This window comes from Hyperolius riggenbachi, chromosome 6, assembly GCF_040937935.1.
Source record: "Hyperolius riggenbachi isolate aHypRig1 chromosome 6, aHypRig1.pri, whole genome shotgun sequence".
Lineage (NCBI taxonomy): Eukaryota > Metazoa > Chordata > Amphibia > Anura > Hyperoliidae > Hyperolius > Hyperolius riggenbachi.
The window spans coordinates 7,049,765-7,062,574 of record NC_090651.1 but is presented as its reverse complement, the minus strand read 5'-3'; the positions used below and the strand labels follow the sequence as shown (position 1 = coordinate 7,062,574).

Here is a 12,810-nt window from a genome sequence, read left to right as displayed (position 1 = left end):
TACTGGCCACTACTTCCTTGCATCAGCCCCAAGGTACAGTCATCAGATACCCTCAGTCCCCGCAGAAGGCTCCTGCGCAGAGTCCCCGCAGAAGGTTCCTGCACACAGTCCCTGCAGAAGGTTCCTGCACACAGTCCCCGCAGAAGGTTCCTGCACACAGTCCCCGCAGAAGGTTCCTGCACACAGTCCCCGCAGAAGGTTCCTGCACACAGTCCCCGCAGAAGGTTCCTGCACACAGTCCCCGCAGAAGGTTCCTGCACTCAGTCGACGCAGAAGGTTCCTGCACTCAGTCGACGCAGAAGGTTCCTGCACTCAGTCCCCGCAGAAGGCTCCTGCCCACAGTCCCCGCAGAAGGTTCCTGCGCACAGTCCCTGCAGAAGGCTCCTGCCCACAGTCCCCGCAGAAGGTTCCTGCACTGAGGCCCTGCAGAGGGTTCCTGCAAAGTCCCCGCAGAAGATTCCTGCGCACAGTCCCCGCAGAAGGTTCCTGCGCACAGTCCCCGCAGAAGGTTCCTGCACACAGTCCCCGCAGAAGGTTCCTGCACACAGTCCCCGCAGAAGGTTCCTGCACACAGTCCCCGCAGAAGGTTCCTGCACACAGTCCCCGCAGAAGGTTCCTGCACACAGTCCCCGCAGAAGGTTCCTGCACACAGTCCCCGCAGAAGGTTCCTGCACACAGTCCCCGCAGAAGGTTCCTGCACACAGTCCCCGCAGAAGGTTCCTGCACACAGTCCCCGCAGAAGGTTCCTGCACACAGTCCCCGCAGAAGGTTCCTGCACACAGTCCCCGCAGAAGGTTCCTGCACACAGTCCCCGCAGAAGGTTCCTGCACACAGTCCCCGCAGAAGGTTCCTGCACACAGTCCCCGCAGAAGGTTCCTGCACTGAGGCCCCGCAGAAGGTTCCTGCAGAGTCCCCGCAGAAGGTTCCTGCGCACAGTCCCCGCAGAAGGTTCTTGCGCACAGCCCCTGCAGAAGGTTCTTGCGCACAGCCCCTGCAGAAGGTTTCTGCGCACAGTCCCCGCAGAAGGTTCCTGCGCACAGTCCCCGCAGAAGGTTTCTGCACACAGTCCCCGCAGAAGGTTTCTGCACACGGTCCCCGCAGAAGGTTTCTGCACACGGTCCCTGCAGAAGGTTCTTGCGCACAGCCCCTGCAGAAGGTTCTTGCGCACAGTCCCCGCAGAAGGTTTCTGCACACAGTCCCCGCAGAAGGTTTCTGCACACAGTCCCCGCAGAAGGTTTCTGCACACAGTCCCCGCAGAAGGTTTCTGCACACAGTCCCCGCAGAAGGTTCCTGCACACAGTCCCCGCAGAAGGTTCCTGCACACAGTCCCCGCAGAAGGTTTCTGCACACAGTCTCCACAGAAGGTTCCTGCACACAGTCCCCGCAGAAGGTTTCTGCACACAGTCCCCACAGAAGGTTCCTGCACAAAGTCCCCGCAGAAGGTTTCTGCACACAGTCTCTACAGAAGGTTTCTTCTCACAGTGCCCGCAGAAGGTTTCTGCACACAGTCCCTGCAGAAGGTTCCTGCACACAGTCCCCACAGAAGGTTCCTGCACACAGTCTCCACAGAAGGTTTCTGCACACAGTCCCTGCAGAAGGTTTCTGCACACAGTCCCCGCAGAAGGTTCCTGCAGGTTCTATCAGTTATAGCAATTGGGAATCGTCTAAAAAAAAAAAAAATCAGATACTCAGCTAAGGAAAGGGAAGGCTCTGGGTCCTATAGAGCCCCCCCCCCCCCTCACCCCCTCGTTGCAGCGGCATCTCCCCCATTTGAATCCCCCGCTATGGGAGACTACGGAAGTCTCCGGGAGCTGAGTCCTCCCGAATACAGGCGGCTCCATACGGCACCAACGGGAGGCGCTCTTGTGTGCATAATATGGAGCAGCCCGTCTCCCGAAGCATCCTTCGGTGGCGGAGAGAGAGCAGTGTTTGAGCAGATAGGTGGTGTACTGCCAATGGGGAACCAGCGCTGGAACGGTGACCGGGAGAGGATCGGAAGCTAAAGGACCCACAGCCTTCCTTCTCCTTAAGTAAGAATATGGCTGATTTTTTTTCTTTTTTTTTTTTTTACACAATATAGGTAAATATTTACCTTTCCGGCTCCAGCACAGGCACAGTTGCGTCTCTCGGCTGGGAAATAGGCGGAAATAGGCGATCCCAGTCGCAAGACGCCTGAGCAGTAGAGCGAACCCGACTGGGATCGGCTATTTCCAAGCCAAGAGCCGCAACAGCGCCCCCCACTGGAGCCAGGAAAGGTAAATATTGCACAGCATGACAAATTGTCATCTATGCATTCAGTGGGCTGCAGCGAGACTGGCGTGGGATGGAGGACGGGGGAAGCCGCGATAGGATCCGGAGGCCTCCCCCTACCGAGGTAAGTACCCCCCAGGGGCACTTTTTATTTTAGTACAGAGTCTATTTAAAATATGACAGAACTGACAAGTTTCTCCTCCCTTCATTAGGAATTCTCAGGGTTTTCTTTATTGCCAAAAGCATATCCTCAAAATCTAACTGACAAAATAGTGTGCAGGTGAGTAGTGAGGCTGGCTGGTATCTTACTATTTTGGCAGCTAAACTGCTGTTCAGGAAATGCTTTTGAAAACTAAGAAAACCCTGAGATTCTACCATGAGGAGATGGACTAGTCCAAAAACCTGTGGGATCTGTTAGATTTTAAAGCGCATCTGAAACATGATTTAAAAAAGCCTTTCACTAGCCTGGGGCTTCTGCCAGCCCCCTGCAGCCTCCTTCTGCCCGCGCCGTCTCTGAACGATTCTCCGGTCCCCCGCCGCAACTCCGTCCACTGTGCTTGTGCATCCTTGTTAGTCTCGCTGGGAGCGTCTTGCACAGGAAGCTCCCAGGGACCAGCAGCGGGAATGGGGCCGCGCAGGCATAGTGGACGGCGAAGTTGGCAGTCAAACAACTGAGTCGGGGCAGGGGACCGGAGAATGGTTCAGAGACGCCGCGGGCACCGGGCGGCTGCAGGGGGCAAGCAGAAGCTCCAGGTAAGTGAAAGGCTTTTTTTAATCATGTTTCAGATCCGCTTTACCTGCTTACTTTTTTCGCTGGAGTGATCCCTTAAAGGACCCCAATCACGAAAAAAGTAGGACGTTAACATCTGACAGATCCGACAGGTTTTGGACTAGTCCATCTCCTCGTGGGGGATTCTCAGGGTTTTCTTTGTTCTCAAAAGCATTTCCTGAACAGCAGTTTAACTGCCAAATAGTAAGATACCAGCCAGTCTCCCTACTCACTTGCACATTATTTTGTCAGTTAGACTTTTGCAACTGCTGTTCAGCAAATGCTGCTGAAAACAAAGAAAACCCTGAGAATCCCCCATGAGGAGATGGACTGGCCCAAAACCTGTCAGTTCTGTCAGATAACATTTGCCTACCAGATGATCAGTCTGTGCAGAGATCAGGCTCACCCCTCAGCATGCCGGTGTATAGATCACATCTCCCCATTGCTTTACATACAGAGTGCCAGCTCTGCAGGACAGCCCCGCCCCCTCCAGCACAGCACTACATACAGAGAGTCAGCTCCGCGGCCCAGCCCCGCCCCCTCCCCGGCAGCGCGTCACCTGAGGATGATGAGGGCGGCCAGCAGCAGCAGGAAGAGGCCGCTCAGTCTCCGCCGCTTCTCCCGCCTCATGTCCGGCTTGTCCGCCGCTCTCCGCTCCTGCCCGTCCCGACTCACTGCTCGTCACCCCGGCAACGCCACGCTCTCCCCTCCCCGCGGCCCCGCCCCTAGGGGAGTATGTGTGTGATTGGTGGGCGGGGAGAAGCGCCGCGTGTAGGGGGCGGGGCCGGAGAGAGAGAGAGGGGAGGGGCGCAGCCTGTCCCCGTCACTCACTAGCCTGTCCCACTCCCTGCGCAATACCTTTGTCCCTGTCACTCACTACAGCCTACCCCTGTCATATCATATACCTGACACTGCATAATATACTGTCTATGCCTTTCCCTGCATCATACCTCTGTCCCTGACTCCATAATATACTATGCCTGTCACTCACTACTAGCCTGTCCCTGCACCATACCTCTGTCCCTGACTCCATAATATACTATGCCTGTCACTCACTACTAGCCTTTCCCTGCATCATACCTCTGTCCCTGACTCCATAATATACTATGCCTGTCACTCACTACTAGCCTGTCCCTGCACCATACCTCTGTCCCTGACTCCATAATATACTATGCCTGTCACTCACTACTAGCCTTTCCCTGCATCATACCTCTGTCCCTGACTCCATAATATACTATGCCTGTCACTCACTACTAGCCTTTCCCTGCATCATACCTCTGTCCCTGACTCCATAATATACTATGCCTGTCACTCACAACTACCCTGTCCCTGCATCATACCTCTGTCTCTGACTCCATAATATCCTATGCCTGTCACTCACTAGCCTGTCCCTGCACCATACCTCTGTCCCTGACTCCATAATATACTACACCTGTCACTCACTAGCCTGTCCCTGCACCATACCTCTATCCCTGACTCCATAATATACTACACCTGTCACTCACTAGCCTGTCCCTGCACCATACCTCTGTCCCTGACTCCATAATATACTATGCCTGTCACTCACTACTAGCCTTTCCCTGCATCATACCTCTGTCCCTGACTCCATAATATACTATGCCTGTCACTCACTACTAGCCTTTCCCTGCATCATACCTCTGTCCCTGACTCCGTAATATACTACACCTGTCACTCACTACTAGCCTGTCCCTGCACCATACCTCTGTCCCTGACTCCATAATATACTATGCCTGTCACTCACTACTAGCCTTTCCCTGCATCATACCTCTGTCCCTGACTCCATAATATACTATGCCTGTCACTCACTACTAGCCTGTCCCTGCACCATACCTCTGTCCCTGACTCCATAATATACTATGCCTGTCACTCACTACTAGCCTTTCCCTGCATCATACCTCTGTCCCTGACTCCATAATATACTATGCCTGTCACTCACTACTAGCCTTTCCCTGCATCATACCTCTGTCCCTGACTCCATAATATACTATGCCTGTCACTCACAACTACCCTGTCCCTGCATCATACCTCTGTCTCTGACTCCATAATATCCTATGCCTGTCACTCACTACCCTGTCCCTGCACCATACCTCTGTCCCTGACTCCATAATATACTACACCTGTCACTCACTAGCCTGTCCCTGCACCATACCTCTATCCCTGACTCCATAATATACTACACCTGTCACTCACTAGCCTGTCCCTGCACCATACCTCTGTCCCTGACTCCATAATATACTATGCCTGTCACTCACTAGCCTGTCCCTGCATCATACCTCTGTCCCTGACTCCATAATATACTACACCTGTCACTCACTAGCCTGTCCCTGCACCATACCTCTATCCCTGACTCCATAATATACTACACCTGTCACTCACTAGCCTGTCCCTGCACCATACCTCTGTCCCTGACTCCATAATATACTATGCCTGTCACTCACTAGCCTGTCCCTGCATCATACCTCTGTCCCTGACTCCATAATATACTATGCCTGTCACTCACTAGCCTGTCCCTGCACCATACCTCTGTCCCTGACTCCATAATATACTATGCCTGTCACTCACTAGCCTGTCCCTGCACCATACCTCTGTCCCTGACTCCATAATATACTACACCTGTCACTCACTAGCCTGTCCCTGCATCATACCTCTGTCCCTGACTCCATAATATACTATGCCTGTCCCTGCACCATACCTCTGTCCCTGACTCCATAATATACTATACCTGTCACTCACTAGCCTGTCCCTGCACCATACCTCTGTCCCTGAATCCATAATATCCTATGCCTGTCACTCTCTACTAGCCTGTCCCTGCACCATACCTCTGTCCCTGACTCCAAAATATACTATGCCTGTCACTCACTAGCCTGTCCCTGCATCATACCTCTGTCCCTGACTCCATAATATACTACACCTGTCACTCACAACTAGCCTGTCCCTGCATCATACCTCTGTCCCTGACTCCATAATATACTATACCTGTCACTCACTACTAGCCTGTCCCTGCATCATACCTCTGTCCCTGACTCCGTAATATCCTATGCCTGTCACTCTCTACTAGCCTGTCCCTGCACCACACCTCTGTCCCTGACTCCATAATATACTATACCTGTCACTCACTAGCCTGTCCCTGCACCATACCTCTGTCCCTGAATCCATAATATCCTATGCCTGTCACTCTCTACTAGCCTGTCCCTGCACCATACCTCTGTCCCTGACTCCAAAATATACTATGCCTGTCACTCACTAGCCTGTCCCTGCATCATACCTCTGTCCCTGACTCCATAATATACTACACCTGTCACTCACAACTAGCCTGTCCCTGCATCATACCTCTGTCCCTGACTCCATAATATACTATACCTGTCACTCACTACTAGCCTGTCCCTGCATCATACCTCTATCCCTGACTCCATAATATACTACACCTGTCACTCACTAGCCTGTCCCTGCACCATACCTCTGTCCCTGACTCCATAATATACTATGCCTGTCACTCACTTGCCTGTCCCTGCATCATACCTCTGTCCCTGACTCCATAATATACTACACCTGTCACTCACTAGCCTGTCCCTGCACCATACCTCTATCCCTGACTCCATAATATACTACACCTGTCACTCACTAGCCTGTCCCTGCACCATACCTCTGTCCCTGACTCCATAATATACTATGCCTGTCACTCACTAGCCTGTCCCTGCACCATACCTCTGTCCCTGACTCCATAATATACTATGCCTGTCACTCACTAGCCTGTCCCTGCATCATACCTCTGTCCCTGACTCCATAATATACTATGCCTGTCACTCACTAGCCTGTCCCTGCACCATACCTCTGTCCCTGACTCCATAATATACTATGCCTGTCACTCACTAGCCTGTCCCTGCACCATACCTCTGTCCCTGACTCCATAATATACTACACCTGTCACTCACTAGCCTGTCCCTGCATCATACCTCTGTCCCTGACTCCATAATATACTATGCCTGTCCCTGCACCATACCTCTGTCCCTGACTCCATAATATACTATACCTGTCACTCACTAGCCTGTCCCTGCACCATACCTCTGTCCCTGAATCCATAATATCCTATGCCTGTCACTCTCTACTAGCCTGTCCCTGCACCATACCTCTGTCCCTGACTCCAAAATATACTATGCCTGTCACTCACTAGCCTGTCCCTGCATCATACCTCTGTCCCTGACTCCATAATATACTACACCTGTCACTCACAACTAGCCTGTCCCTGCATCATACCTCTGTCCCTGACTCCATAATATACTATACCTGTCACTCACTACTAGCCTGTCCCTGCATCATACCTCTGTCCCTGACTCCGTAATATCCTATGCCTGTCACTCTCTACTAGCCTGTCCCTGCACCACACCTCTGTCCCTGACTCCATAATATACTATACCTGTCACTCACTACTAGCCTGTCCCAGCATCATACCTCTGCCCCTGTCACTGCATAATATCCTATGCCTGTCACTCACTACCCTGTCCCTGCATCATACCTCTGTCCCTGACTCCATAATATACTATGCCTGTCACTCTCTACTAGCCTGTCCCTGCATCATACCTCTGTCCCTGACTCCATAATATACTACGCCTGTCACTACTAGCCTGTCCCTGCATCATACCTATGTCCCTGACTCCATAATATACTATACCTGTCACTCACTAGCCTGTCCCTGCATCATACCTCTGTCCCTGACTCCATAATATACTACGCCTGTCACTACTAGCCTGTCCCTGCATCATACCTCTGTCCCTGACTCCATAATATCCTATGCCTGTCACTCACTAGCCTGTCCCTGCATCATACCTCTGTCCCTGACTCCATAATATACTATGCCTGTCACTCACTAGCCTGTCCCTGCATCATACCTCTGTCCCTGACTCCATAATATCCTATGCCTGTCACTCACTAGCCTGTCCCTGCACCATACCTCTGTCCCTGACTCCATAATATACTATGCCTGTCACTCACTAGCCTGTCCCTGCATCATACCTCTGTCCCTGACTCCATAATATACTATGCCTGTCACTCACTACTAGCCTGTCCCTGCATCATGCCTCTGTCCCTGTCACTGCATAATATCCTATGCCTGTCCCTGTCACTCACTAGCCTGTCCCTGCACCATACCTCTGTCCCTGACTCCATAATATCCTATGCCTGTCCCTGTCACTCACTAGCCTGTCCCTGCACCATACCTCTGTCCCTGACTCCATAATATCCTATGCCTGTCCCTGTCACTCACTAGCCTGTCCCTGCATTATACCTCTGTCCCTGACTCCATAATATCCTATGCCTGTCCCTGTCACTCACTAGCCTGTCCCTGCATCATACCACTGTCCCTGACTCCATAATATATTATACCTGTCACTCACAACTAGCCTATCCCTGCATCATACCTCTGTCCCTGACTCCATAATATCCTATGCCTGTCCCTGTCACTCACTAGCCTGTCCCTGCATCATACCTCTGTCCCTGTCACTGAACCTTTTCCTGTCCCTGTCACTCGCTACAGCCTACCCCTGTCATAGCATATACCTGACACTGCATAATATCCTATGCCTGTCCCTGTCACTCACTAGCCTGTCCCTGCATCATACCTCTGTCCCTGACTCCATAATATACTACACCTGTCACTCACTACTACCCTGTCCCTGCATCATACCTCTGTCCCTGACTCCATAATATACTATGCCTGTCACTCACTAGCCTGTCCCTGCATCATACCTCTGTCCCTGACTCCATAATATACTATGCCTGTCACTCACTAGCCTGTCCCTGCATCATACCTCTGTCCCTGACTCCATAATATACTATGCCTGTCACTCACAACTAGCCTGTCCCTGCACCATACCTCTGTCCCTGACTCCATAATATACTATGCCTGTCACTCACTAGCCTGTCCCTGCACCATACCTCTGTCCCTGACTCCATAATATACTATGCCTGTCACTCACTAGCCTGTCCTGCATCATACCTCTGTCCCTGACTCCATAATATCCTATGCCTGTCCCTGTCACTCACTAGCCTGTCCCTGCATCATACCTCTGTCCCTGACTCCATAATATCCTATGCCTGTCCCTGTCACTCACTACTAGCCTGTCCCTGCATCATGCCTCTGTCCCTGTCACTGCATAATATCCTATGCCTGTCCCTGTCACTCACTAGCCTGTCCCTGCACCATACCTCTGTCCCTGACTCCATAATATCCTATGCCTGTCCCTGTCACTCACTACTAGCCTGTCCCTGCATCATGCCTCTGTCCCTGTCACTGCATAATATCCTATGCCTGTCCCTGTCACTCACTAGCCTGTCCCTGCACCATACCTCTGTCCCTGACTCCATAATATCCTATGCCTGTCCCTGTCACTCACTAGCCTGTCCCTGCATTATACCTCTGTCCCTGACTCCATAATATCCTATGCCTGTCCCTGTCACTCACTACCCTGTCCCTGCACCATACCTCTGTCCCTGACTCCATAATATATTATGCCTGTCACTCACAACTAGCCTGTCCCTGCATCATACCTCTGTCCCTGACTCCATAATATACTACACCTGTCCCTGTCACTGAACCTTTTCCTGTCCCTGTCACTCGCTACAGCCTACCCCTGTCATATCATATACCTGACACTGCATAATATCCTATGCCTGTCCCTGTCACTCACTAGCCTGTCTCTGCACCATACCTCTGTCCCTGCATCATACCTCTGTCCCTGACTCCATAATATACTACACCTGTCACTCACTACTACCCTGTCCCTGCATCATACCTCTGTCCCTGACTCCATAATATACTATGCCTGTCACTCACTAGCCTGTCCCTGCATCATACCTCTGTCCCTGACTCCATAATATACTATACCTGTCACTCACAACTAGCCTGTCCCTGCATCATACCTCTGTCCCTGACTCCATAATAAACTATGCCTGTCACTCACTACTACCCTGTCCCTGCATCATACCTCTGTCCCGGACTCCATAATATACTACATCTGTCACTCACTACTAGCCTGTCCCTGCATCATACCTCTGTCCCGGACTCCATAATATACTACACCTGTCACTCACTACTAGCCTGTCCCTGCATCATACCTCTGTCCCTGACTCCGTAATATACTACACCTGTCACTCACTACTACCCTGTCCCTGCACCATACCTCTGTCCCGGACTCTATAATATCCTATGCCTGTCTCTGTCACTCACTAGCCTGTCCCTGCATCATACCTCTGTCCCTGACTCCATAATATACTATGCCTGTCACTCACTAGCCTGTCACTGCATCAAACCTTTGTCCCTGACTCCATAATATACTATGCCTGTCCCTGCACCATACCTCTGTCCCTGACTCCATAATATACTATACCTGTCACTCACAACTAGCCTGTCCCTGCACCATACCTCTGTCCCTGACTCCATAATAAACTATGCCTGTCACTCACTACTACCCTGTCCCTGCATCATACCTCTATCCCTGACTCCGTTAAATACTATGCCTATCCCTGTCACTCACTACTACCCTGTCCCTGCATCATACCTCTGTCCCGGACTCCATAATATACTACACCTGTCACTCACTACTAGCCTGTCCCTGCATCATACCTCTGTCCCTGACTCCGTAATATACTACACCTGTCACTCACTACTACCCTGTCCCTGCACCATACCTCTGTCCCGGACTCTATAATATCCTATGCCTGTCTCTGTCACTCACTAGCCTGTCCCTGCATCATACCTCTGTCCCTGACTCCATAATATACTATGCCTGTCCCTGTCACTCACTAGCCTGTCCCTGCATCATACCTCTGTCCCTGACTCCATAATATCCTATGCCTGTCCCTGTCACTCACTAGCCTGTCCCTGCATCATACCTCTGTCCCTGACTCCATAATATCCTATGCCTGTCCATGTCACTCACTAGCCTGTCCCTGCATCATACCTCTGTCCCTGACTCCATAATATACTATGCCTGTCACTCACAACTACCCTGTCCCTGCATCATACCTCTGTCCCTGACTCCATAATATACTATGCCTGTCACTCACAACTAGCCTGTCCCTGCATCATACCTCTGTCCCTGACTCCGTAATATACTATGCCTGTCACTCACTAGCCTGTCCCTGCATCATACCTCTGTCCCTGACTCCATAATATCCTATGCCTGTCCCTGTCACTCACTAGCCTGTCCCTGCACCATACCTCTGTCCCTGACTCCGTAATATACTATGCCTGTCACTCACTAGCCTGTCCCTGCATCATACCTCTGTCCCTGACTCCGTAATATACTATGCCTGTCACTCACTAGCCTGTCCCTGCATCATACCTCTGTCCCTGACTCCGTAATATACTATGCCTGTCACTCACTAGCCTGTCCCTGCATCATACCTCTGTCCCTGACTCCGTAATATACTATGCCTTTCACTCACTACTACCCTGTCCCTGCATTATACCTCTGACCCTGACTCCATAATATACTACACCTGTCACTCACTAGCCTGTCCCTGCATCATACCTCTGTCCCTGACTCCATAATATACTACACCTGTCACTCACTAGCCTGTCCCTGCATCATACCTCTGTCCCTGACTCCATAATATACTATGCCTGTCACTCACTAGCCTGTCCCTGCATCATACCTCTGTCCCTGACTCCTTAATATATTATACCTGTCACTCACTAGCCTGTCCCTGCATCATACCTCTGTCCCTGACTCCATAATATACTATGCCTGTCACTCACTACTAGCCTGTCCCTGCATCATACCTCTGTCCCTGACTCCATAATATACTATGCCTGTCACTCACTACTACCCTGTCCCTGCATCATACCTCTGTCCCTGTCTCCATAATATACTATGCCTGTCACTCACTACTAGCCTGTCCCTGCATCATACCTCTGTCCCTGACTCCATAATATACTATGCCTGTCACTCACTACTAGCCTGTCCCTGCATCATACCTCTGTCCCTGACTCCGTAATATACTATGCCTGTCACTCACTAGCCTGTCCCTGCATCATACCTCTGTCCCTGACTCCATAATATCCTATGCCTGTCACTCACTACTAGCCTGTCCCTGCATCATACCTCTGTCCCTGACTCCATAATATACTATGCCTGTCACTCACTACTACCCTGTCCCTGCATCATACCTCTGTCCCTGACTCCATAATATACTACACCTGTCACTCACTAGCCTGTCCCTGCACCATACCTCTGTCCCTGACTCCATAATATACTACACCTGTCACTCACTAGCCTGTCCCTGCATCATACCTCTGTCCCTGACTCCATAATATATTATACCTGTCACTCACAACTAGCCTGTCCCTGCATCATACCTCTGTCCCTGACTCCATAATATACTATGCCTGTCACTCACTACTAGCCTGTCCCTGCATCATACCTCTGTCCCTGACTCCGTAATATACTATGCCTGTCACTCACTAGCCTGTCCCTGCATCATACCTCTGTCCCTGACTCCATAATATACTATGCCTGTCACTCACTAGCCTGTCCCTGCATCATACCTCTGTCCCTGACTCCGTAATATACTATGCCTGCAGCCTTTCCCTGTCACTCACAACTAGCCTGTCCCTGCATCATACCTCTGTCCCTGTCACTGCATAATATCCTATGCCTGTCCCTGTCACTCACTAGCCTGTCCCTGCACCATACCTCAGTCCCTGACTCCTTAATATATTATACCTGTCACTCACTAGCCTGTCCCTGCATCATACCTCGGTCCCTGACTCC

The 12,810-nt window shown here is 51.2% G+C and overlaps 2 protein-coding genes across 2 annotated transcripts in view; one reads left to right on the top strand and one right to left on the bottom strand.

Annotated features, from left to right (window-relative positions):
- The window catches only part of GLB1L2 (galactosidase beta 1 like 2), a 93,463-nt gene extending 89,753 nt beyond the window's left edge, over positions 1–3,710 (bottom strand). The window contains exon 1 of the mRNA XM_068238797.1: positions 3,579–3,710. Within this exon, the coding sequence (XP_068094898.1) occupies positions 3,579–3,649 (71 nt within the window). The 5' untranslated portion in view covers positions 3,650–3,710. The remainder of the gene's footprint in view (positions 1–3,578) is intronic.
- Positions 1–12,810, top strand: part of THYN1 (thymocyte nuclear protein 1) — a 122,473-nt gene that overhangs the window by 2,078 nt on the left and 107,585 nt on the right. The gene's annotated exons all lie outside the window — the stretch shown is intronic.